The sequence below is a fragment of the Diospyros lotus genome, chromosome 4 (genome assembly GCF_014633365.1).
Source record: "Diospyros lotus cultivar Yz01 chromosome 4, ASM1463336v1, whole genome shotgun sequence".
Classification (NCBI taxonomy): domain Eukaryota; kingdom Viridiplantae; phylum Streptophyta; class Magnoliopsida; order Ericales; family Ebenaceae; genus Diospyros; species Diospyros lotus.
In genome coordinates, this window is record NC_068341.1 from 29,514,670 (window position 1) to 29,541,783 (window position 27,114).

General features: G+C 40.3%; 2 protein-coding genes across 5 annotated transcripts; one reads left to right on the top strand and one right to left on the bottom strand.

The window, feature by feature from the left end:
* Positions 1-656: 656 nt before the first annotated feature.
* LOC127799578 (uncharacterized) lies at positions 657-24,388 on the bottom strand. Of its 4 annotated transcripts, XM_052333730.1 has the most exons (6): positions 23,833-24,388; positions 20,695-22,573; positions 4,077-4,266; positions 2,928-3,991; positions 2,703-2,793; positions 657-2,287 (listed from the first exon to the last, which is right to left on the bottom strand). In XM_052333730.1, the coding sequence occupies exons 2-4, from the start codon at positions 22,516-22,518 to the stop codon at positions 3,351-3,353; spliced, it is 2,655 nt and encodes an 884-aa protein (XP_052189690.1). In that variant the 5' UTR covers positions 22,519-22,573; positions 23,833-24,388; the 3' UTR covers positions 657-2,287; positions 2,703-2,793; positions 2,928-3,350. The 4 variants fall into 4 exon arrangements, with proteins under 4 accessions (XP_052189690.1, XP_052189691.1, XP_052189688.1 ...); XM_052333731.1 differs by having other exon boundaries at positions 657-2,793; positions 20,695-22,542; XM_052333728.1 differs by having other exon boundaries at positions 657-2,793.
* Positions 1,085-2,215, top strand: LOC127799579 (dirigent protein 9-like). The gene has a single exon (XM_052333733.1). It carries the CDS (start codon positions 1,085-1,087, stop codon positions 2,213-2,215), a length of 1,131 nt encoding a protein of 376 aa, XP_052189693.1.
* Positions 24,389-27,114: the final 2,726 nt, after the last annotated feature.

The following is a 27,114-nucleotide window of genomic DNA, read 5'->3' on the forward strand; positions in this document are numbered from 1 at the left end:
ATTTAAGTGGAGAAAACAAGACACAATCATTGTTTGTGGCGAATTTTGAAAATATTCTCAACAAATTAATCAACGAGAAAAAAGAAGAGCCATTGAAAAATAAAATAAATAAAAAATAGAATAGAATAGCAGTTTAAGCAAAAAAAGAAAGATGCACAATCGCTGTGTATAGCGAATTTTGAAAATCTTCTTAGCAAATTAATTAACGAGGAAGAAGAAGCACCATTGGAAAGGAAGAACAAGGAGAAAACCAACTGAAAAGCGGGAGTATTTTTTTCAAATACACATTCAAAAGTCCTAATTTTGCAAAGATTTTTAAAGTGTCATAAAGTTTAGTACCGAAAGTCCAATTTTTGCAAATTTCCCAAAGTTGGGTGACATTTTTTAGAATACAAGGATGATTAGTATAATTAAACCAAATGTGAAGAGTGATATATGAACTTTGCCCTAAATGAAACTGAGCCATGACTTCATTGCATTAAGTTCTTGAATACTAACTATGAACTCAAATTGTTGGAAATTGAAAACCCAATTTTGATTCATCAGATTTGAAACATATTCCAGCCATCATGGCTAATAATGGCATGTATATGGCGAGGATGTACGATGTAAGATTCAAGACAGAAAATCAATTAACTATTAAGATGCCATTGGAGTGTAAAAGTAATCTCATTTCATCTTTAGGTGGATCAAAATATAACAAGGGAAGCACAAATTCATCATCGCTCATGCTAACAGCCGAGGAATTTAAGAAATTTTGTGTCAGAACTCAACAGAACCATAATTAATTGAAAGCTTTACGAGGGGTTAGGTCTTTTTCCAACTAAACAAATATGGGTTGCATAACTACTCCATTTCATCAGCTCCATTCACCTTGGTGCTAGCTCTTGTGCTTTTTCAAAGGCATTCACAGCAACTAGCTCCACTTCTTCTTCTCCTATTAGAGGGTGTATACTCAAAAAGTATATATATACACATCCATATCACTCTGCCCTCTAACAGAAGCAACTCTCAAATAATCTTCTTCTTCTTCTTCTTCTTCTTCTTCTTCTTCACAATCATCCCTCTGCACGCACATTCCAGGATGGCCAAAACTAATATTTTGAAGGTCACCATCTTTCTCTTGTTGCAACTCATCACTACTGGATCCACCAGCTCCGCCCGGATCCTTGATGAAGTGGAGGATCCACAACCCCCAATCACAGCCGACTCACCCGCAGTAGGATTTGTCGATGATCCTAAAGCCGATGATGTGCCACCTGTGGCAGGCACCGCTGCAACATTACCAAATGGCCAAATCCCGGCCACTGCTACTGCTACTGGTACCGGTACCAATACTCCTGGTGTTGGTGCAGCGCCTCTAGCTGTGCCCTCCACGTCCACGGGCCTGCCAAATGGAGTCGCCCCAGTTATTGCCCCTAGTGTCACAGAAGCCCCTGATGCCGCCGATGCGGCACCAGTAGTAGCAACTCCGATTGCGACATCTCCAAGCGGGGCATCCTCCATATCCGCCACGGTAGCAGAACACCCTCAATTGTCCTTCTTCATGCATGACATCCTGGGGGGAACACACCCTTCAGGCAGGGTGGTCACCGGAATTGTGGCCAACTCAGATGATAACAACCTCCCTTTCTCCAAACCTAACAATCAAGTCTTCCCTATTAGTGGCGGTGTTCCCCTCAACACTTTCACTGGTGTCGTTAACGACAACAATGCCCCATCCCTTGTAGGCCTAAATGGCTCCCCAGGCTCCACTGTCATACAAAACAGTGGCAACAACAACATAGTCAATGGTGGCAACAACTTGCCCTTCGTCACTGCTGGCCAGCTTCCAGCTGGCTTAACTCTTCAGCAGCTCATGTTTGGCTCCATTACTGTCGTTGACAATGAGTTAACCCAGGGCCATGAGCTGGGCTCGGCCGTGTTAGGCAAGATGCAAGGTTTTTACTTGTCAAGCTCTTTGGATGGTACTAGTCACACGCTTGTGTTAACAGCTCTGCTCCATGGTGGTGAGCATGATGTTGACGACACTATTAGTTTCTTTGGAATTCATCGCACTGGATCCCCGGTCTCTCAGATTGCTCTCATTGGTGGCACGGGCAAGTATGAGAATGCTAAAGGGTACGCCACGATTGAGACCCTTCCCCAGCAGGATCAACACACAACTGATGGTGTAGAAACAATCACAGAGTTCAGTGTTTACCTCACCCTTTGAGGTTTTCCTCTTTGTGGAAGTTCCATTCGCTGTGTGATATTGTGGATCAAGTTCAATCTTCATCTGATGTATCTTCTATTCCAGTGTGTTTGAATGAATTGGGTTAGATATTTGCTTGATCTTTTACTAATAATAGAGCCTTTTCTCAAAGTCTACTTTACCATGTCACCAAGTTTACATAGAAAGTTAACCAAATAGGTTAGGTGCAATACTCAAAATAAGATTGCAGACCATCACAGAGAAGCTAGATGTTAGATAAATCACAAGAAGGCTGGCCAACAAGTAATTTCCACAACTGCCCAATATTTGAGCAATGCAACTCAAAACTGTGTCTAACCACCAAGAACTAGAGAAGAGAAGCACAAAAATGAAGCCTCTGAGCATATGCTAGCTGTATAGTTGGTTAAATATCTCACAGAAACAATAGCAAGTTATGGTCTCAGATCGCAGCAAGAAATTCACATTTGAAAATTACATGACGGGTTACCTGAGGGACCTGAAGATGCAGACGAAGGATGAGAATTTGACTCAAAATTCAGATATTGTTGCAATCTGCTCACCCTTGAATGAAGTATGCGCTGAGAATAACATATCCATGTGTTAACAATGTATTATTGTATAAACATATTAAAAGCTGCTACAAGCAGTGTTTTCAAATATAATTTTGATAGGATATAAAAATGTAGTAGCGATTGGAGGGTACACTATGTACCATAAGAATCATGATCGATCTGAGTTCCAACCCTACAATAAGTCACTGGTGCATGTACGATTAAGGAAAAGCCCCTGAATCTGTATGCATCAGACACCAAACAGATGTCCAACAAATCATTTAAGTTCTCACTCTGGTATTAATATCAAAATAAATCATAAAAAAACAAAACTGCAGCTGAACTGTTCATGCACGTATAAAGACTCCAATCTGTTTCAATTTCTACAAACCAACAAACTCAACCTTTATATTTACTTTTCACTTATCCCAATCTATTTCCATTTCACAAAAACCTAAACTCTATGCTTCCCTTTTCACCTTGACACAACAAACTTATAGCTATGCCAAATAAATAAATACATCTCCCAAAATTGTCTCCCTATTAACACTCAATGCTCGCCACAAATTCCAATGACAAAAATTCTAGCTATGATTCATACAACTCTCAATGCTAACTATTTCAGCTGCTAACTCATCGAACAAAAATTTCTCTATTTCGCAAACAATGAAATCAATATCATCCCACAACTCAAGCCACCTCATCCCATCCACTGCCAATTCCTTGCTTGCTTCCTTCTCCTGGCTCACCAGAAACATCCACAACTCTTCCTCAATTACGCTACGGCTGAGAGAAAGGTTAAGCCTTTTTCTCAAAGGTTTTCCCCATGCAAATACATCCATGCATGGCTGGAGAATGTCCTTCAACCCCAAGTTTAAAAGCTCAAACAGAAGCCTCCTTTCAGACTTCTCCCAAGATGTCTGGTCACCATATTTCTTCTCTAACCTATCAAACACTGAAGGGTTCACTGGACAGCAGGGAGACTGCCATGCTCCCAATCCCATTTGCGTGTTGCTACCTTGGAAGCCTGCTTCATCTAAAACATCAACTAGATAAGAGAAATTCCTGCTCTCAACTTGGAACAATCCCTCTAATTTTCTGCTGTCTTCAGCAAGACCAACAGATCTATCGCCATTGTCTTCATCACTTGACACAACCATTTCATGATCTTCTGATTTTGTTTCTTCTGACTCAGATTCCAGAAGTTGAAGCTGCATTTGTAAACCTGCATAAATCGTGAATATTAAAAAAATAAATGAATAAAAATAAAACAAAAATGGTGAAGAAAAAAACTTCTCTATGTCACATACCATGAAGGTACTCAGCACCAATGCCATGAAAAAATTCAGAGCCAGATAATTTTTCTTCACTAAAAGGTAGTTCCAAAACTGAATTCGGACTTGGAGAATACCCTTCTCCCCAGCTCATGTGAAATTCTGGCCCAATTTTGCCACAGCTAGAGGAATCCAGTGGTTCTTTATGGAATTTAGTTGATGAATACTGAAATCCAACGACAGAGTTAAGATCAACGCCACTACAAGAAAAAAATTGGCATAAAATGTATTTATAAATGTATCATATATGTATATCACAATTCACAAAGCACAACAGGCAACAGCACAACTTAGAAACCAAAACAATCTGGAAAATATAGGTCCAGAGTGCAATCAAGAATATGCTAATTATTGATTTGGAAAGATTTGCTGAGAAACATGCTTAATATGGATTCACTTTTAACATATTGCATGCTTATCACCCATTAGAAAATAGGCATTCATCAGCATTAAATTCTAGTAGACCAACCAATGAATAAAAAGACAGGAAAGCCTTCTAAGCTGATTTCTTATAAACCTTCAGTTTAAAAAAATAATGTTTTGCTTAAGCATAAATGAATAAAATGCTGATTACAACTTTAAACAAAGGTTGTGGCTCTAACCTATTCAAATAGACAATAAGACTATATTATTAAACTGAATCCACCATAATATGGCAGGTAGCTGCAGGATAAACAACCAGTACAATTCCATTATGATATTCAAGGCAGTGTATATTTCCTTTCCAACATAGAGATGTCTCTGATACCAAAAGAATGAAAAGCAAAACTCCATTATAGGGTTTTTCATGCTAAAATAAGAAAAAGAAAGACAAACATATAGCCAACATTTTGCATATGAGGTTCCATTAATCTTTCCCATAAATAACCAAAATAAATCTCATAAGCCAAAAATAGAATTATAACTGCATAGCAAGCCAAAACCCTAAAATCTAACATGACACAATGCTATAAAGAAACATGATTACTTATGCAGGAGCACATTCTTTAATTTATTAATGTTTTTATTTTTCTTATTTTTTAGCTTATGGTCAATATTTGTAGTGTCATTTGATTGGCATGTGATTTTATTAATTTTTAGATGAATGGCTAAAATTACAAGGGTTTGTGATTAAGGGTTGTGATATATGACACTTGCAACCCAATATAAACAGTTTTTTAAGGCATTTTATAGGGTTTTATTACCATAATTCAATGTTTAGGATTTTCAAAAGCCCTAAATATAATATTATTTTCACAGCTTCAATCCTACCCTAATTTTAGGCCTAGTTCTTCATTTGTTTTTCTACTTATCCATCTCACCCTATGTTAATTGGTATTTGTGCAAAATATCCAATTAGTTGTGTTAAGGTTTTCACCTTGGAACCATGGTTCAATGTAGTAAAAAAGACATGGAAGAGACAATCAGGTCCAACAAATAGAATTGGCTGAGATGTAGCTTATGATTGACGATTTATTGCAGGTTGTGTAAGCTTTGCAGTGGTAGGAACGTTAGGGAGCCCATTTTGAAAATCCAAGACTAAAAGATGATTAAGACCAGACCTTCCAAAAGGTGGTCTTGAGTACAAACTTAAAGATGGGGAAGACGAAAGCCCTTTCATGATGCCAGAGTGCCATTAATCATGCAGTAAGAGGTTGATTGAAAAGAGGTTACTAAATACTCTTGATTGAATGATGTGTCATGTGCCTACTATTGTTGGGGTTTGTACCTTGTATTGGCGGTTATAGCCAGTTGTACTAGAGGCTAGCTATAGTAATTGTACCTAGAAAGTAGCTGCCTATGGTTGTACTTCATTTTGAATTTGGCAGCCTTGTTGGAACCAATCCATGCTGCTGCTATTTTCCCGCTCAATTCTCCTTCTCTCTCTCACTCTCTGTTTTTCCCTCTCTCTGCAATTCTTCCCAGTTCCCTTTAATTTTCTACCCTAATTCTCACCAATCGATTAAGAATTCACTGTCAGATTTCAGGATTTGACATTTTGGTATCAGAGCATATCATCAGCCGGCGATTTCTACTTGCGATCTGAACTTTGATGGCAAATGGCACCCAGATGAAGAATTTCGAGTCCCAGCTACAACAATTCCACTCTACGATCTCTGATCTGCAGACCAGGGTTGATTCACTAGAGATTGGATCAAACACGAACCATGAGGCGAGCGATTGGACAAATGCGCGGAGAGATCAGAAATTAGATACTCGAACAGATGCAACAATTCATGGCGATGTTTGTGAGACAAAATCCGGTAAGGCTATCTCTTGAATTTCCTCCTAGGGAGAGATTGGATCCACTCCTACCAGGGAATGGAGTGATCCATAGAGCCACCGAATCCTCTGGATTTGGGGGAGAATCAACCGTGGTTGGGGAGAATGTAATGTAGAGAAGACAGGAAGTGCAAGCTGCCACTAATCAGTCCTACTTTCCCATGCCTAGATGGAGATTCCCCTATTTGATGGTCAAAACCTGAGATGGTGGGTGAGAAGATGTGAGAGAATGTTTAGCCTATACAATGTTCCCAACCAGCAGAAAGTCACTTTGGCTTTTGCAACCATGGACAGTTAAACAGGCAGCAGAGAGAGCTAGAGTATTCCCTCTATTGCCATTTTGAATCAGTCACTGGGAGGAAGGATTGTTGAGCAAAGGTGACAGGTTGGACTATGCTTTCGGTGTGGGGATAAATATGTACCATGACATCAGTGCAAGAGACAGTTACTCTTGCTGGAAGGAGAAGAAGTAGAAGCAGAGGAAGAGATACCTACAGCTGCACTTTGAGTTTGAAGAAGAGGACAATGGGGAGATTTCCTTACATGCCCCAAGGGGGTTGACCAATAGCCAAATCGTTAAGGTGGAAGGAAGGGAAGGTGCACAGCTACGAGCTGATGGTCTTAATTGATAGTGGGAGTATCCACAACTTCTTTGATGAGAACACAGCCAAGAAGTTATGCTGCAAACTCACTGGCACACAACCCTTGTCAGTGACTCTGGCCAATGGCAGGAAAGGTACTCGGCAAGTCTGTTTGTATTGGCTTCCAATGGGAGATGAACGGGGAAGCATTTGAAACTGATCTAAGGTTGTTGAAGCTAGGGGGATGTGACATAGTTTTGGGTGTTGACTGGATGAAGCCTGTTAGCCCCATCAGCTTTTTCAACAGGATGCAGGTGACTTTTGAGAAGGATGGGAGAAAACTGATTCTTACAGGTAGCTTGGAAACGAGTATATGTAAGATGATTACTGGGAAGAAGTTACAAAACATGTTCAAGAGTAAGCTGTCCAAAGTAGCGCAACTGTTTTCTATTCATGCCATGGATGATATGAAGGGAAATCAGGAGCAAGGTGGTGAACTAATGCTGACTGTCAGCAGCCAGCCTCAATCCAACAGGGAGGTACGAGAATTTGACACTCTTAACATGCTATCAGTTGAGTTTGACGACCTATTTGTAAAGCCTGATTCCTTACCCCCTAAAAGACCACTTGACCATGCAATTTCTCTCAAAACCAATGCTGAACCTGTTAACATATGATCATATCAATATCCCCCCATCCAAAAGACTGAGATTGAAAGGCTGGTGAAGGACATGCTTCAAAAATCCATTATTAAGTCCAGCCACAACCTTTTTACCTCACCTATACTACTTGTAAAAAAGAAAGATGGCTCATGGCGATTTTGCATTAACTACCATCAATTCAACACCATTACTATCAAGGACAAATTCCCCATCCCAATTATTGAATACCTATTAGATGAACTAAAGCATGTTGTAGTTTCCACCAAGCTAGACCTTAGATCTGGTTATCACCAAATCAAGATGAAACCAAAGGACATACCCAAAATAGCCTTTAGAACCCACCATGGGCACTATGAATTCACAGTGATGCCTTTCGGTCTCACAAATGCCCAAGCCACCTTTCAAGCCCTAATGAACCAAGTCTTTAAACCCTACCTACGAGAATTCATCCTAGTTTTCCTTGATGATATTCTTGTGTATGGCCTTTGTCCAACACCTTAACCAATTGAGGACCACATTTGAGGTCCTTAGGCTGAACCAACTGTATGTTAAGAGATCATACATCAAAATGTGCCTTTGCCCAAAAGCAGATGGAGTATCTCAGGCACATCATATTTGGTTCTGGGGTGAGCACATACCCCAAGAAAGTGGGTGCCATGACCTCTAGGCCAAGGCCTGCCACTGTTAAGGCCTTAAGGGGATTCCTAGGACTAGCTAACTATTACAAGAGGTTTGTGAAGAATTATGGGATTATCAGCAGGCCCCTAACTGATCTATTGAAGGAGGACATTTTCAATTCAAACCCAAGGGCTGAGGAAGCTTTTGTTCAACTAAAAAAGGCCATGAGTGAGGTCCCAGTCCTAGCATTAGCAGACTTCAGCAAGCCCTTCATACTGGAAACCAATGCTACCAATATGGGAATAGGGGCTATATTAATGCAGGAGGGAAGGCCACTAGCTTTTATTAGCCAAGCTTTAGCACCTAGACACTTGGGATTGAGCATATATGATAAGGAACTGCTAGCTGTGTTAATTGCAATGGAGAAGTGGAGACACTACTCGAGGGAAGTCAGTTTATAATTAGGATTGACCATAAAAGCTTAAAATTTTTACTCAGCAGAAATTGCACACACAATTGCAGAGAACGGGGATGGCTAAGTTTATGGGGCTGGATTACATCATTCAATGCAAAAAGGGGAAGGAAAATGTTACTACAAATGCATTGTCCCGTTGTTTTGAAGAGGGAACCTTTGTAGACATTACCTCAATCGTCCCTGATTGGTACTAGGAGGTAACAAGAAGTTATGAGAAGGCTGAGTGGTCTAAGGAAGTGTTGGAGCAGCTGATAATTAACCCTTCAAGCAGGCCAAGCTTTACACTATCTAATGGGCTGATAAGATATCATGGCAGATTAGTGATTGGAGACTGACCAACTCAAGGGCAAGATACTGCAGTCACTGCATGGATCTCCCTTGGGTGGGCATTCCGGGATGCAGGACACCTACCACAAGGTAAAACAACTTTTTATTGGCGACAGTTAAAGAAGTTTGTGATGGCTTGCGATGTGTGTAAAAGGTTGTCAAGACCCTAGGGTTTCAGCAGAGAATTAGGGCAAATTTTAGGAAGAATTAGGGAAGAATTTGAGAAAGAGAGGGAGAAACATAAAGAGGCGGAAGAAACAGGGAGATCGAGAGTGAATAGAGGGAGAAGCAGAAGGGGGAAAGATAGGAAGATAAGCTGAGGGAGAAAGGGGTCTGAGAGGGAGAGAGAGAGTTTGAGAGAGAGGAGAATGGATGTTTCAATTGATATTTTATGGATAATCCCCACTACAACAGCCTAGTAGCTTTATATAGTTACTACAACAGTTTAACAGAAAATACAACAGCTTAACAAAAAATACAAGATAACTACCCTAACAACTCAGCAGAATCAACTACTCCCCTTGAGGGATAATCTGCTATACTCCACTCTACCATAAGCTCTTATACATCCTAGGGTCCTGACATTTTCCCCTGCCTTAAAATATTTCTTGTCCTTAAGAAATGCAAGACTTGACAAGACAACTCTCAGCTTCAGGACACTACAACCTTCCAATCTTAGCTCCTTTTCCTTCTCTTCCACAACTTGATTGGAGTAATCTTGAAAAACTTCTATAAGCCAAATAAATTGTCAGTAGCTCTCATGTACTCATTGGTTGGAACAAAACCAGAAGCAACCACTCCCTAGTTGTCATAGTTAGCAACCGAACTCTGCTACTCGCTGTTCATACAAATTTTTCCCATCACCGCTCCTTCAATGTTGGTCGTCTGGAGTCTAGAGGAATGACTTAACTGTGTCCATGGCTTCCTTTAACAGTTCATCAGCACCTAGTACAAGTAAGGTTGTTAAACATGTATACTTAGCTGCAGTTAATGGCTTTCGGACAGGCTAAATGCCATCTTCTAGTGCAAAAATATCTACAATAACCCTTAGATGTAGCGGTTGAGTAATGTAGACTCACTTCGAATACCTGAACAAAAACTGTTTGAGAGCAGCAGAACTAGGAGTTGTTGCAACATCAATCCCAGTCATCACTCCATCCTTCAGTACAGTAAACAAAAATCCTAATTGACCAGCTGGAATAAGAACAAACAAAACAACAAGAGCTTTGTTCGCCACCGCAAAACTTTTAGCTTCTTTGGCTATTTCCCTTAGCTGAGATCTTGTTAGAGATTTATACGCTAAAGCCACACTCTCTTACATCTACAAAACTGTATGGTGCTTTACTGGCACAAAGTACCATAACCTTCTTTGAAAAATTGCATTGTCCAACTCATTCAAGACCTTGTTTCCAACAGTAAAGCTTGCTTTAATTCTTTTCTTTAGCTATCCTCCAATTACATGTTGTCCCCATACTTCCTTATCAAATCCACACACCTTCACAACATTAGAAGATATTTTAGCTAAGGATATATCTCCAATCATACCATTTCCAGTAATAGTAGAGGGCTCAAATTTCTTTGCCAACCAAGAGCCGATCTGACACTGTCGCTTACCAACTGGAATTTGAAAAAATAAAACAGCAGAAAACTCTTCCTCCCAAGCTATTTTTTGCTCATTGTCGTACACCCAAGATTTAGCTTCCACAATTTTCTCCTCTAATGGTGTCCCAATGTCCCTCCTTGCAATTGTCCTTCCTATCCGGACATACTGATTGCATAGGAAGGGATGAGAAAGTTCCATAGGTTCCTCAATGGCTAAAACATGGCCTCCATCACGACCTTCATTCCCAACATGATTTATAGCCAGATTATCTGATGAAACAATATCCCTGTCCACTCAGACGCATAAAAGCTATCTTCATAGCAGTTCTCATCTCCAATCTGATGTATAGCCTGCATATCCACTGAATCACTAGCTTCCTACAATTGTAAAATGTGATCCACATGAGTTTCCTTGTCCAATCTCTCTTCATATCTAGAATCTTGAAATACCATTGACTGGTTTGCTTCCGTTCGTTCCTTAAGTTCTTGTAAATCAGAATCCTATGGAAGGTCTCCAACTTCAAATTCCTCACCATTGACTAGATTTTCTGTCAGAACTTCTTGATTTAATGTTGTTAATTCAGCAACATCATCTTCTTTTTGTTCGCCGAAATATTCTAAAGGTTCACTCTCAACAATTTTCTCCTCCAAGAGTTTTCTATTACGGTCATTCCATCCTGATGATTGATTGTTTGAATCAATCATCTCATGATTAGAACTTCTGAGATAGTCATCTGAAACATATCTTCTCAGGCTATCGAAGAATTTAGCTAGAATGCTAACCTGATACCTCTTAGACAACATCATTGCAAACTACTACAATTGCACGTGTAACACATGACCTATTTCCTCGCACGTTTCGTGTATCACACTGCTTGTTTCCTCACGCATTTAACTGAATTTATTATCAAATTTCTTTTCCCATGTCTCATGATTCTGGAAAACTCCTCATGATTTCTATTGTATCCAACTGAAACTATAGCATTCTTCTATTGCAGTTGAAACTCGAATTGTTTCATGTGTGCGCAGTTAGCCATGGCAGAAATCAGCAAGCAGGAGAAGTCAAAAAAAAACCCGCCTCTCAAACGGAATCCGCCTCTAAAATTACTCCTCTTCTATTTTCGTTTCATAGCAGTCGCCTAGGATAATCGATCACCTCAGAACAGTCAGCAACCTTCAATTCTCGATCAAAATAAGCCCCCAGGCGATACATCTGATTCCACCAACTAACTCGCCTACTGATTTCAAAGCCGAAATCAACCTCTTGTTTCGCCTTCAAATAATTTGCGATCGACTACCTAAATCCACTTGCTATGTTGATCGACTCTGATGCAACCAATGGAATTCTCTGAAGCTGAGAATCGATCACTGTGGATAGATGCAATTTGTTAAACTCACGTAGTAGTTGAGAACTAGCACTTTGCAATGGATTCAAGGATTTAACCGGATCGTTCTCCGAACTTTGCCACTAGGAAAGTCAAAATTGAGGAATTGACCTAGATCTCCAACGAACTCGCCTACTGCTACAATTTCCTTTACTCGCCTTCAAATCTCGAGGCTCAGTTAATAGCCGTCAATCAAACTCCATGCATCGAAATCAAATTTCAAGAATCAATCGTCTCTTGTACTCGAATCAAATTTTGAGTCTCTACTGCTTCAAGTAGCTTCGGAATTCAAGCGACTTTGCCTAAATCATTTTTGGAAGTTGCCTTGGTCAATTGTTAGAACTTTCGATTCCGTTGAATTCACCAAACCACTGGAATTCACTACTCAATCAATTCACCAGAGTCGCCTTGTTTGCTTGTCTACAACTTCTGATCAACTGGAACTGCTCTAGGAGTTGCCGGAAACACCGTCGGAACTGCCTAGCCAAGTCACCTTCAAGCCTTTACAATCTAAACCTTAATCATTGAAACTGATTTCACCTTCCTTTAAATCGAATCGAAACCACATCCAATGATTAATTGCTCTAATACCAAATTGTTATGACCCTAGGGTTTCAGCAGAGAATTAGGGCCAATTTTAGGAAGAAATAGGGCATAATTTGAGAAAGAGAGGGGGAAGCAGAAAGAGGTAGAAGAAACAGGGAGATCGAGAGAGAATAAAGGGAGAATCAAAAGGGGGAAAGATAAGAAGAGAAGCTGGGGGGAGAGGGGTTCGAGAGGGAGAGAGGAGAAAGGATGTTTCAATTGATATTTTCTGGATAATCCCCACTACAACAACATAGTAGCTTTATATAGCTACTACAATAGCTTAATAGAAAATACAAGATAACTACCCTAACAACTCAGCAGAATCAACTAGTACGCAAAGGGATAATATGCTATACTCCACTCTATTGTAAGCTCTTATACATCCTAGGGTCCTGACAAAGGTGCAAACATGAAATAGTTGCAGCCCCGGGTATATTGTAGCCCATGGCCACTCCTATGCAAGCCTGGACCAATGTATCCACGGACTTTGTGGAAAGGTTACCCAAATAAGAAGGTAAGGATTGTATTTTGGTGATAGTGGACTGTTTAACAAAGTTTGCCCATTTCCTAAGCCTTTCCCACCCCTTTATGGCTCAAGAAGTGGGCGAATCTTCTTGGACCAAGTGGTAAAGCTACATGGAACCCCACAATCCACAACATTTGTCCAAGATAAGATATTTACAAGCCCATTATGGCAAGAGTTGTTGAAATCCTTGGGAATTAAACTGCACATGTCCACGACGTATATCCCTAAGACAGATGGGAAAACTTAATGGGTTAACCAGTGCCTAGAGACTTACCTCCATTGCATGTGTTTCTTACACCTAAAAGTTGCCACAAGTGGCTCTCCTTGGCTTAGTGGTAGTAAAACTCCTGCTACCATAGTTCAATTAAGATGTCACTCACTGTCAAGTACCTAGGTTGATCTATTGTAATAAGGATGATATTGTAAGGGCATGATAGTAATTGTTATGTTCCTAGGGCAATAGAGGGCAATATTGTAATAAAGACATAATAATTGTTAGGATTATAGTTGTATTGCACATGGGTGTAATGGCTGTGAGGCTATAAATAAGCCACTGTTGTAGGAGAAGAATTATGTTTGAATTGATAATTGAAATCTATCATTTTCCTCTTGAATTCTCTCAATCTCCTTCCAATTTCTCTCCAATCACTCTCGTTCTTTCCCTCTCTGTTCTGTTCTCCCTTAACTTTCCCATATCTCTCCTGATCTAACTTCCCCAATTACATCTTAACCTGTTATGAACCCTAGGTTCATGACAATTGGTATCAAAGCATCGTTCCTCGGCGGTTTTCTTGTTGATTAATTTCCAACGAAAAACATGGTTGTTGTTCGACCGGCCGTCCCACACAATGACTCTCAAAATTTGATTCTAATGCAAGGAGGATTGATTCTCAGAATTTGAAGGCTACTATGGAATCTGGAAGCGACGGTGATTCCGACAACTCCTGGCAGTAAGTTTGAGAAGAAGGCGCGACTGCAGGCAAGCCATAGGTATTGAATTGCAGGAGAATTGAAGCAGAGCCGACCAATCCTAGACTATTGCGATTTTGAAGGTAAAACCAGACCGGCGATCTCAGTCGTGAGTCCAGAGCTAGTTCATTGCATGTGAAAGGGCGACTGCTATGAGGCAATTTCGAACGAAATTCTGGTAAATATTGTTCGAAATTGGAAGGCGAGCATGTGAGCCAGACGAGGAAGGGGTGTCGCGGTCGTGGTCAATTGCGGTCAGTGATTGGGTGCGCGATTCTCATGGGTTGGTGGGAGGCGATTGTTGCCTGGAAATTTTGGGGCAATCCTATTCGACTTTTGAAGACGTAGACGACCAGCGATTGTAATTTCAGTGATTTCGGCAAATTTTAGTGATTCCAGTGAAGTGATTGAACAGTGAGATCGACTATCCGAGAATGCGAAGCAGGAGGATTGGCATCTAGCTTGAGAAATTCGAAGAGTGATAATTGAGCCGATGGTCGCAACCAGTGGACAGTGATTGGGAGGGTCACGGCTGTTGCAAGTTGGAAACAGCAGGCGGAGCAGGTTCTGTAATCCATTGCGACTTGAATATTGGAGGCAACGCTCCTCAGTGAAGAAGCAACGACTGAATTCGGAATTGAAGACGATGTAGGCTATGAGAGGTCCGCAGTAATATCGAGTTGAATTTGGAGGTGAATCAGAGTGGCGCAACGGTAGTTTCGTGGCTAGAAACGTTGCTAATCTCTGCCTAGATTTGAAGACGTGTGAAGGTGAAGCACAGCTCGGCGATTCCAGTGAGTTTGGGCGGTTGCTTCTAATCTGATTATAAAGGACTATTGGTTTGAAGTGTGGAGGAAAAACGATTGTTGAAGGTGAAGCAGCAATAAAGGAGTCCAATTGATCGGAATTACCAAACGTGGTGGCTATCCTTGAAGCTATCCGCAGGAGAATTTTGAAGAAGCTACAACTGGGGCGATCTATTTAGGAGGAGTGAAACAGACGAAACTTACAGAGACTGACGGAAGCCCAAACTCTAGTGACAACAACGATGATGGAGAGGCAGATCCATGTTAGATCTATAGGATCGGCAATGGAAAAGAAGTTAGACAATATTGTCGATCTGTTGCAAGAGGAAATCAAGCACAGGCGTGAAATTGTGGATGAGTTCAGAAATTGGATGAGGGACCAGCGCATGATAATGTTCGCTAGACAGAATCAGGTTAGATTACCTGCTTGTTTGCTTTCTATAGAATATTCTGATCCAATTGTTATAGAGATGCTACCAAATCCTACAACTACTCCTTACTATCCTCGAAGAACTAGAGAAGAACCTAATTCAGTAGGGAATCCTTACCTCACTCATCCCTGGAATCGAAACTCTATGGACAAATCTCAGTGTCCAATGCAGGGGAACAAAAATGTTGTTACGGAATGGGATGTTAAAACGTCTAAGGCAAAAAAAGAGGATAAGGAGGACGTGGTAAAGGAAGCATCACTGCCTCAGGAGTTCCCTAAAATGCAGCAGCCTAAGGAGGGTTCAAAACGATGGGAAAATGATTCATGGCGTACCTCCGACTGTGGGCAAAAGAAGTATTCTAGTTTAGGCGGAATTGACAAAGAGGAAAGCTGTAACAATCAGGTTGCCAAGGCAACCGATCCAAAGGAACCAACTGAACTTTTTGAAAAAGAAGTTCATGTAGAGGGATGTTCCGACAAACACAAAGAAAAAGGAGTTGCAGAATTATTTGCATGGAATCAAGAGATTCTGGCTGAAGCTGCAGTCAATATTAAGGAAGCTTGTGTTGTAACTGAAGGGGACCTATCAGTGATAACTCAGGATGCTGGAGGAGGGTGGATAAGGAGATTGGTGTGAACCATGACTTTCAAGGGCAGGAGTCTGATGACTTGGTTGAAAAACAGGCTATAAATCAGATTGGGAAAGGGAACTGCTATGAAGATGGCTTCCTTGCAACTGATATTCCAGCTAGGGTTATTGTCTCATTGGATAACCCGATTATAAATCATGTTTGGGACGAAGGTTATGATGGAGGCCTAGTTTCAGCCATTGAGGAACCTATGGGACTTTCTCGTCACTTTTTATGCAACTAGTATGTCTGGACAGCAAGGGCAAGGAAATTTGAGTCCCTTACTATTGTTGGAAATGGTATGTTTGGGGGTATGTCCTTAGCTAGGATATCTTCTAACGTTGTGAAGGTGTGTGGATTTGATAAGGAAGTATGGGGACAGCATGTAATTGAAGGATAGTTATCGAAAAGAATTGATTCAAGCTGTACGGTCGAAAATGAGGTTTTGCATAAGTTGGACAGTGCCAATTCTCAAGGAGGGTCACAGTGTTTTGTACCGATAAAACAAACACTGTTTTGGAAATGCAAGAGAGCATGGCTTTAGCAAATAAATTCCTAACAAGATTTCAGCTAAGGAAAAGGGCTAAGGAAGCCAAGAGTTTTGCGGTGGAGAACAAAGCTCCTGCTGCTCTGTTCATCCTTGCTACAACCAGAATTGCTGTAGCAACTCCTAGATCTAACACTTCTACATTGTTGCATGTAAAGGCATTTGCGGATATCGTTGCGAAGGGTGATGGAATATTCAAGGACATGAGAACCACTGTAAAATTGCTATACATACAGAATTTTTTCAAAACTTCTCCACCCAAGCTGTGGAAGAAAAGGAAAAGGCATACTAGAAGCTGTGGAGGTTTGGCATTTCTTGGGGACAAGAAATGTTTCAAGGCAGGGGGAATTGTCATGTTCCTAGGGCAATAGAGGGTAATATTGTAATAAAGACATAATAGTTGTTAGGATTACAGTTGTATTGCACATGTGTGTAATGGCTGTGAGGCTATAAATAAGCCACTGTTGTAGGAGAAGAATTATGTTTGAATTAATAATTGAAATCTCTCATTTCCCTATTGAATTTCTCAATCTCCTTCCAATTTCTCTCCAATCACTCTCGTTCTTTCCTTCTCTGTTCTATTCTCCCTTAACTTTCACATATCTCTCTCCTGATCTAACTTCCCCAATTACCTCTTAACCTATTATGAACCCTAGGTTCAAGACAGTAATATGGTAGGTAGTTATAACTGTAGCAACTTGTAACTAAGGGAGTGCATTGTACACATGTAAGTAACCGCTTTTGGCGCCAATCCCCTAGCTATGGACCACTTTAAAAGCAGGGTTTTGGCTTAGTTTGAAGGCATCCAAAAATCAATTAAATTGCCTTATTCTCTAATTTCTCTCTCTTTTCTCAATCCTTCCCCCTCAATTCTCCAATTCCCTCCCTTTTTTTACAATTCCTGCCTAATTCTCCTCTAAATAGATGAGAATTACCCCCAAGTCAGATCAGTTATCTAACAAATTGGTATCAGAGCTCATTCATGGCTGACATTTTCTGGTGATCCAATCGTGATGGCTGACGACAGACATATGTAGCAAATGGAGATGCAGTTGCAGTAGGTGACTGCTACGGTGATAGAGATGCAGAATCAAGTAAGATCCATGGAAGAAGCGATAGGAGTCGTGGTTGACAAGAAGTTGGAGGATGTTTTGGATCGATTGTGAGCAGATATGCGCAACCAAATCCGTGAGGAGATGCGAGAACACAACAACATGGTACATGATCAGATGCAACAATTTATGTTGATGTTCTCAAGTCAGGCACAAGTAAGGCTATCCCTTGACTTTCCCCCTCGTGAGAGATCGGATCCAATACTTCTGAGTATTGGCACTAGTCAAAGAGTGGCTGGATCTTCTGAATTGGGGGTTGATCCGATAGTAATGGGTGATAATGTAGTGGAGAGAATGCCAAAACTTTCGGTGAATTCTAGCCAATCGAATTTTCTAGTGCCAAAGTTAGAATTGCTAGTGTTTAGATGAAATGAAGCCCCGGTGGTGGATTAGAAGGTGTGAGAAGTTGTTCAACAATCATCAGGTAGCTAATGACCAAAGAGTTACTCTAGCAGCAGCATATCTAAATGACGTGAGGCATGTTTGGTTTCAAGGGTGGTCAGGGGTCAGAGATGGCTATAATTGGGAGGAGTTTGCGAGGGGCCTATGTGAAAGGTTTGGGGAGCGAAGAACTGTGGATATAGTGGAGGAATTCAACAAGCTGGGGCAGAATGGGACGGTGCATGAGTATCAACTCAAGTTCGAGGAGCTGAAGTCACTAATGCTCAATAGAAACCCCTATATGACTAAGGAATATTTCGTGTCAAGTTTCATCAGTGGACTGAGTGATGACCTTAGATCCATAGTGAAGATGATGAGGCCAGGATCTGTGCAGGAGGCAATGGAGGATGCATTATTGCAAGAGTTAACAGTGGAAGCCCTAATGAGAAAATAGAGGGTTCAAGGAAGGGGAGGAACGGTGCAAGGAAAGGAGTTAATTAGAGCTGAGCAGAGGCCTAAGCATCCAGCAAATCCCTTACCCTTGGCATTTAATGCATGGACTAAAGGATTAGATAACGTGGAGGGTTCTTTATCAAACGATAAGCGGAAGACAACACTAGCAGAAGAAAGACTTGTTGATCCTAAATGATGCCACCGTGTTGCTGTCAATTTTGAAGATGAAGAAAGGAGGGGAGCATCTGTGGTAACTTGTCAGATGGGTGAATTTCGGGATGAACATCATTTGAAGGCTTTAGGGTGGCAAGTTTCAGTTGCTACTTGCGACAAGAAGCGGTTAAATTCATTGAAGGCACTAGATGTGGACATATTGACGGGATTTGGCATCAAATTGGATCCTCAGACTATAGGTACCAGCAATCTTAATTTGGTAGCTATTGCAAAACCAAGGGAAATGGTGTGTTACTCCTTGAAGAAAGATGCATCCTTGACTGCAATAACCATCATTTTTGTTCTAGTTGATGAGAACTTAAGAACAACAAAGAAGAGACCTAGAAGTAGAAAGAAAGAAAGGAGGATGATCCACATAGAGAAGGCTGGAATTTGATGAAGAGCAATGGCTACACTCAGCAAGTTCTTGGAGACAAGAACTCTCTCAAGGAGGGGGGAATTGTCATGTCCCTAGGAGTAATGAAAGGTCAATATTGTAATAGAGATATAATAAAGGGGTACTCTTGTAATAGGTTTATAATAATTGTTAGAATATATTTTAGCAAGTGGTTAGAAGCACATGGAAGCATGTGCTAGGCTGTTAGAAGGCAAATATGCCTATATAAGGTTGTTGTAATGGGTTTGTTTCTTTATCCAGGAATTAATGAGTTCAAATCTGATTTCTCCTCCTCCAAATTTTCTCCCTTTCTTGATCTTCATCTCCTTCTTTTCTGTTCTTCTAATCCCCCTAACAGTTCTTCTAATTTCCCCCTCATTCTTTCAAATCTCCCCCTAATTTCCTTTTGTTCTTGGCCTTAGCTGAATCGGATTCTTCCAATTCCCAAACTGATCCTAGGTTAAGCCCTAGGTTCATGACATGGGGATTAATTTGCATTGGGCCAGCACTGTTTCTCTGATGCAGGTTTTCCAATCTGGGTTACAGGCCATTTCTCTCAGCTTCTCTGATGCAGATTTTGTGTTGGTTTTGTTTTGGCTCAAGTCTCATGAGTTGGGTTGATTTTGATCTTTTATTGCAGCTTGAATTTGTTCTTATGCAGGGGCTAAATTCAAGACATTTAAGGTGTTGAAGAAAATTGTCTCTAATGCCTATCTAATAAAGCAAACATATAATTTACAAACCATCCCAATCATTAATGCTTTTGACTTGTTTTCTTGTGATGGATTTGATGGTAAAGTGACTACAATTGAAGATCAAGTGCCACATTTAGCAACAGGGAAGCAAGATGCTACTTAAGATGTGTTACATGTCAAGCAGGTCAGGGAGGGGCAATCAACATGGAAGATTTTTGGTGAAATGGATGGGTATGCCAACTAGTAAAAATGCTTGGATTGCAGAAGCTGAGTTGAACAGGGTGATCTAGAAATGTTCACTGAAGTTGTCAAAAAGTCAACCTTATTTCAAAGAGGGGGAGATTGATGCAGGAGCATATTCTTTGATTTATTACTGTTTTCATTTTTCTTATTTGTTTATCTTACTGCCAATATTAATATTATTAGCTTCACATGACTAGTATATGACTTCTTTTCATTTAGATGACTAACCAAGATTAGAAGGGTTCCTTTGTGATCAAGGGTTGGAATTTACATTACAACCTATAAATAGTTTTTTAAAACACTTTGTAGCGGCTTTATATCCTAATTCCAAACAACCATGCTTAAACTAACCTGCTTAGGTTTGGTTTCACTACAGTATTCCATCTTTACAAAAAATCAACCTCATTGTGACAGCATATAGGAATGAATGAAACATAAAACTGATGGGGAGAGGGGCAGGAAGAAGGGACAACCTAAAACTTTAACCGGTGGCAACAACTGTACATTTTCTCAACATATTAATGAATAGAACAAAGAAAAGTGCTTTAACATAGTTACCGATACAAAATAGAGAGAAAATATTTATAGAAATGCCATCATTGAACTTAAAACTAAAAGAACTGACTTGCATTCCCCAGAGTAATTTAGCCATGCCAATAAGAGATTAGCTTAAGTTGAAAGAAAAAGGTAAACCTGTCTGCCAGAAGCATTTAAGACATCAGAATCAAGGCCATTTTCCATGGACGGCATGCACGCTGCTGGTTCAGACTGCTGCTGTTCAGGGGTTCCAAAAGATATTCCCACATTCTGAGTCTCTGCAACTGCTTCTATTTCTGAATCCAGACTTGAGGAAGAAACATTAATTGATAGGCTAGGAAATATAGAATCCAGATCAGATATTCTAGATAGATCACTCTTCCCACAATTGTTTTTCAGCTCATCCTGAGTCTCCATGGAATCAGCACAAGAAAAATTTTGATCTTTCTTATTGATAAATATAGAAACTCCAATGTCTGAAATCTCCTTTTTGGAACAATTCTGCTTCCTTAAGTCATTTTTTCCCTGAGATTGTTGCTGTTGTCGAACAGATTCTTCCAATGTCAAATATCTATCATCATGGACAAATCTAGTTGTGCTCCTAGATTTAGGAATTTCAGAGTTGATAGAACCTGTATGACGAGATTCTGATCTTGTTAATATTTCCACACTCTCCTCTTTCAAGCCATTCCAGCTACTGATAATACCAAAAGGATTGGCCAAGTCTGCTTCTCCATCCCTTGACCATTTGTTCAGGCCACTTATATTGAGCTTGTAGTTCAAATTTCTGGGCCTAGTTTCTCGAGCAGGCATAGCAAGCATTGAACTGAGGGTGGTACACCTACTGGTCGTTTTCCACCTTTCTGAGAGCCCCTCCTTTATTTTTCTCTCAAAAAATGACCAATTTGAAGGAGGATATCTGCTTCGGAAGCCATTCTTGTAAGCATTGGAACTTAACCAAGGAGGTATTATTATCTTTGAGACCACTCTCGAACTGCTGTTGATATTATGCATTATTTGTCTGGAAATGCATTTTTCATGCTCCCTTGCTACTCTAAAACCATGTGTAGAAGGATCCTTATTGGTAGCCAATAAATTCCTTGCTACTGCTTGATTATGTAATTCTACATTTTTTTCAGAAAACTCCGTGCACTTTCCATCGCAAGGCAGAGAGTCTTCCTCAGAACTAGATGGAGATGGCCTTGCAGAGTTCAGTGCATTTCCAAGATTTTCTTTTAGGACAACAATCTTTGGAAGGAAAAGAGGTTTCTCATCCTTTAACTTTGATTGAGACTTCATCAATGGAGGGGAACAATCAGTAGCAAGGCCACAACGGTGATGTCTCACAAAATCACCATCAAGCTTCTGAAGTGATCTCAAAATATTCAATCTTGAAGTTCTCCTTCCAGACATCCTGAATATTTCATGTTTTCTACCGTAAGAAGCATTTGAAAACTTCAAAGATTTTAAGTGAGTGGACTTGATATGTGGTTGGAAAAATTGTAGATCAGGGAGATGATTCATAAATAAAGAATCTGGTCGCTGGGGATGGCTCAGTAGAAGATCCTTATCAGAATCTAGCTCTTTCATTACATCATCAAATTCTTTTGAATTCAAGAGATCCTCATTGGTTGGAAGAGATTTTGCATCACTCAATTTCTGCCTTTCAATTGGTATATTCACTTCAGTTGTGCTTGTCTTTGCTTGCCCCCATTCGCCTGACCAGATACCTTGTCTACCAATTGATGGTGCCTCTGTCACTTCAAGCACATTGATAAGTTCTTTCATTTTTCCATACTTTACCTTTAATGAATCTCTTTCCTTATATGATCGCTCCTCTAGTAAACCAATGGAAGAACTTTTCCGCAAATAATTTTCAGAAAGCACTCGGCAAGGTTTGTTAACAAGCTGCTGGGGTGGCAATTTGTCAAGACCCATCAATCTGGCAACGACACTTGGCGTTTGTTCTTTGGATGCCATGTGCTAGGCGTTTTTCTCCCTTATCTAGAAAGAAAACCACTGAAATTCAGGCACCCTGCAGAGAACATGAGAGGCATTCATATAAAAGTCAATTTTATAATTTAGTAAGATAGTGAGCATGGTTTGAACTTTCAAAAACACAGGTATTTAGTAAGAATCACATAATGCCTCACTACCGGTGTACCCCAGATCAGTGATATCCCAAGTGGGATGAAAATGTGATCTTTTTCCTGGTTTGATAAAAAAAATTAATGTGGCATTGGCTCTATTTAGCATTACTGATCACTCATGACACACTTAAAATCAAAAATCCACAAGCCTAAATGGGATGAGAGACAGAGACAACCAAAATTTAATGCAAATTAAAAGCATCATCACTTTTTATGAGTTACACCAGCTTCCTGGGAAGTGTTGGCAAAAGAAATATGATTGGAAAGGAAATAGCTCAATAACTACGGAAATCTGATAAATATTTAAAACTGAATACCATGCCGCAAACAACTTATATAAAGAAATGTCCAAAAATTCACTTTGTCTCCCGTTTAAATAGCAGAAGGATAAACCAGTTTACAACACACTGATAGGTAAAAAAGCGGCATAAAACAGAAGAGCACAAAGGAAAGATTACAAGTCCAGGAGTCATACTACTGTAAACGGGCAAAAATTATTCCAAGTCGCAAATGAGAGGCATGAACCCGGCAGATACCTCTAACAGACCATTTAATGCTGAATATAAACCGTAAAATTATCAACGAATTGAATCAATCCAAAGGTTTTGCCTTATCAAGGAGAAACAAAAACTATGTTGGCATCACCTTAGCTTCAATTGTCTCCATGAATCAAGAATCTTATGCAAATCAGATAAGCAGATATAGCTCTATTTTCCATGAAATCTCAATAGATAGAAGCAACAACCCAGATAATGGTGCGCGCGCGCTCCAAATAGAGACTTCTAGAACCAACACCAAAGGAACACAATAAAGGTGGTATCAATGAATCATCACGATCATGTTGTCGGAACAGCCAAAAGTGGTAATTGAGTATCATAAAGAGGATCATGACAACAGGCAATCATCAAAAACAAACATTCAACTAGTAAAGAAACAGCAGGAAATAAACAGCTATCATGCATAATAACAACCCGCAAGTATCAAGTATCAATACAAAAGCAAACACAATCATTCTATTCTGTACCCACTAAAAACAAATCAACAACAACAAAAACAATCACAAACGTCTTTAATGAAAGCACAAGCAAAAACTCAAAAACCCGGGATTCAAACTCAATCTTAATCTCCAATAAGAGCAACCGACCTTCTTTATTGGAAAAAATACAATTGGATCTGCAAATCAACCTTTATTTGTAGGACTCCCAACTCTAAATGGATATTACATGGTGAGTGGTCTTCGGGGGTCAAAATATCAAGATCGATGTCGTCAATAATGACACCAAAAAAACAGTGATTTCAATAATCGAGTATGGATTGAAATCGAAGTAAAAGACATGCACGCCCACGAAAGTTGGAAGAGTCGGAGAAAATCATATGGGGTCAACAGCCAAAAGCTTCAACTCGGGCTTCTATGGAAGCGTAGATACATCCAGAAAAAATAAAGATTAGTTTGTATACGCAATTTAACCATTTCTGTCTTGCGTGAAACGATGAAAAAACAAAGGGAGGAATGGGTTTCCGACGGTGAGGTCGGTTGGTTAGGTAATGCCCGATGGATTTGCGGGTTTGATGCGACTGGATTTCGGGATCATATCATTGTACGCGGACGCGCCGACCTATGCAGATGACGCAAGCCGCCGCATCTCTCGCGCCCTCAGTTTTGCACGCTACATAATTTCATGAAAATTCCTATTCACATCCTGTTTACATTAGGGATGACTTTGAGTCTCCAGACCTGTGAAGCACATAAACGGTTTGGAGAAACCGTTTTGACGTTTTAGAATTTTTTTTTTTTATTTTAAGATTGAAAAAAATGGCTCGATATATTTTTTAGACCGTTTATTTAATTTTTGTAAAATTTTGGACCAAAAATACATTTCCAACAAGTGTTGTTGCCCAGCTAGGTTGCAATCTTCTTCTTTTCTTTTTTCCTTTCTTCTTCTTCTTCTTTTTCTTCTAATGTTTTTTTTTCCTTCGATCGCCCTTGCCGCCGTCAACGATTTCTTCTCCTTTGATCGCCCTTGTCATGTCGCCATCTGCTTCCAGTCCTTCAATTGCCCTCGCCATCAGTCCTTCTCGGCCCTTCGTCATCCTTCTCAGTCCTTTGATTTTTTCTTGCTGTCGATTGTTCCTTCTTGGCCCTCTCTCTGTCGGTCGTCCATTCCATTCTTTGTAAGTAACCCCCTCTCTTTCTCTGTCTTTCTTTCTCTTTCTCTCTCTCTCTCAATATATATATATATATGTTTCTATTGTATGCAAAGTTAACAGCATATACATATTTTATTTTATTTTATATTAAAAATTATATTTATAAAAAATTCTTATATTTTTTAAATTTGCAGTTTACTTCATGTTTCCGTTTTCTACTTTTTTAGAAAAATGTCATTTTAACGTTTTCGTTTCCTATAAAAAAACGTTTCCGGTTTCTGTTTCCGTGTAACCTAGCTCCAAACGTAAATAATCTTTAAGAAATTTGGGACAATTTTAATAACATGATCCAAAACTTGAATCGGAGAAAAAGCTTGAACAACTAGATATCAATCTAAAAAATCAAAACATTAGAAAATAAAACTTTGATGAAAATTCATTTTTGTTAAAAGATCAATCAGAAAATGTGTTTGGATTAACAAATGACCCAAAAGATAAGGAAACATGAAATGGGAATTTCTTGGTGATTCAACATTAAGCTAAACGTAGGATGAGTTCTTGGGATGCCCTCCCTTGCAGGGGCCCTGGCGTTCAGTTCCACGATTTTCGACATGAGAGGTAAATCTAAATCTGATCCACAGTGACTAGCAGGGAGTGGATTCGAACCTAGGAACCCAAGCCGCCCACCACTCCCTGCGAACCACTTGGACAACACTAGGGAATTAGACCTAGGCTAAGTTCTTGGACCTTGGTTATGTCTTTGCATGTGATGATCTAGCAAGAAAATTGTAAATAATTAAGTTTAATAAGTAATGATGTTAGGTTAAGAGTGTCAAGTATAATTTTCGCTAATTCTAAGTGTTGTACCATGAGAATCGGGTGGGAGAAAAATGAGAATTTTTAAAATAAAATAATATTAAAACACGCAACAGCGTGCTCTAAACTGCACAAAAAGAAAGGCTTACGGTATGTAGAGTTAAGGGATAAGAGGTGCTCGCGGCAATGTGGCAAGGGCAGACTCGATGCAATGAACCTCGCGACAAGGGCTTGCGACCAAAGGAGTCGCTAAGAGAGCCTTGTAGGAAGGGCCTTCCAGCAAGAGAAGGTTCACGACAAGGGCCTCACAGCTAAGGGAACCTTGAGGTAAAGGGCCTCGTAGCAACAAAGACTCGTCGCATATGGCCTTGCGGCAAAAAAACTTGTTGCAACAGGGCATATGGCCTCGCAGCAGGGAGGCTTGCAGTAGTAAGGCATATGGCCTCATAATAAGGAGGCTTTCGGGAAAAGTCTCCTCCCGTCCAGACCAAGACTCCCACTCAACAAGCGACACGTATTAACACTAAGCATCCTTGAGAATCGTGCCCTATAAATACCTAGCTATAGGACAGTGAAAGGGACTTTTAAATTCGATAAAATTTCGACACATTGACTACATTTTTACTGTTTTCGTGAACAATTATCTTCATCTGGTACTGACTTAGGCATCGGAGGGTCATCACGGGCGAGGATTCCCGTGAGCCTTCTGACCCGTTTTCGAGTCTCAACAAGGCAACATCCCGGAGGAGAGATCCTTGTAGCGAGGTCATTGAGGCCAAATCTTTAAGGCAAGATCCTTGAGGCAAACATCCTTGAGGCGAAATCCTTGAGACAAAATCCTTGCAGTGAGATCCTTAAGGCGAATATCCTCAATGCAAGACCCTTGAGACAAACATCCTTGAGGTGAAACCCTTGAGACAAGATCCTTAAGGCGAACATCCTTATGGCGAAATCCTTGAGGCGAACTTCCTTGCGGTAACTTTTCTTACGGCAACCTTATCTCACTAAACACCAAGTTCAAGTGCCTACAGCAGTTGGTTCCACATCATAAAATTTAATTGTTGTATTTTTGGCAACAACAATTTAGTGTCATTTGTGGGAAACCAACTAAAAGTCAATCTTAACACAAGATGCTAAGAGGGACAAGGTCAACCGGTTTGGCAAACCCACCTACCCCACCCAAATAAGCACTCGCACCAGGACAGGAGCCATAGGGGAGCCTAGCCAGGTCCACCCCTAGTACCTAGACATTTGGAAGATCATCTAGGTAACAAGGTGTGCTTAGGGAGCATTCCCATTCTTGAAGCCAACATGACCACCGAACTGGGGGGGCATGGAACATTCAGAACAGGGAGAGGTACACGCCATTGGATTGGGGAGACAGGCAGCAAGGTAAGGGAGGCAAATCCTACCCGTAGTACCCGTAAATCAGAAACAACACTTCTTGGGACAGTCCTCAATT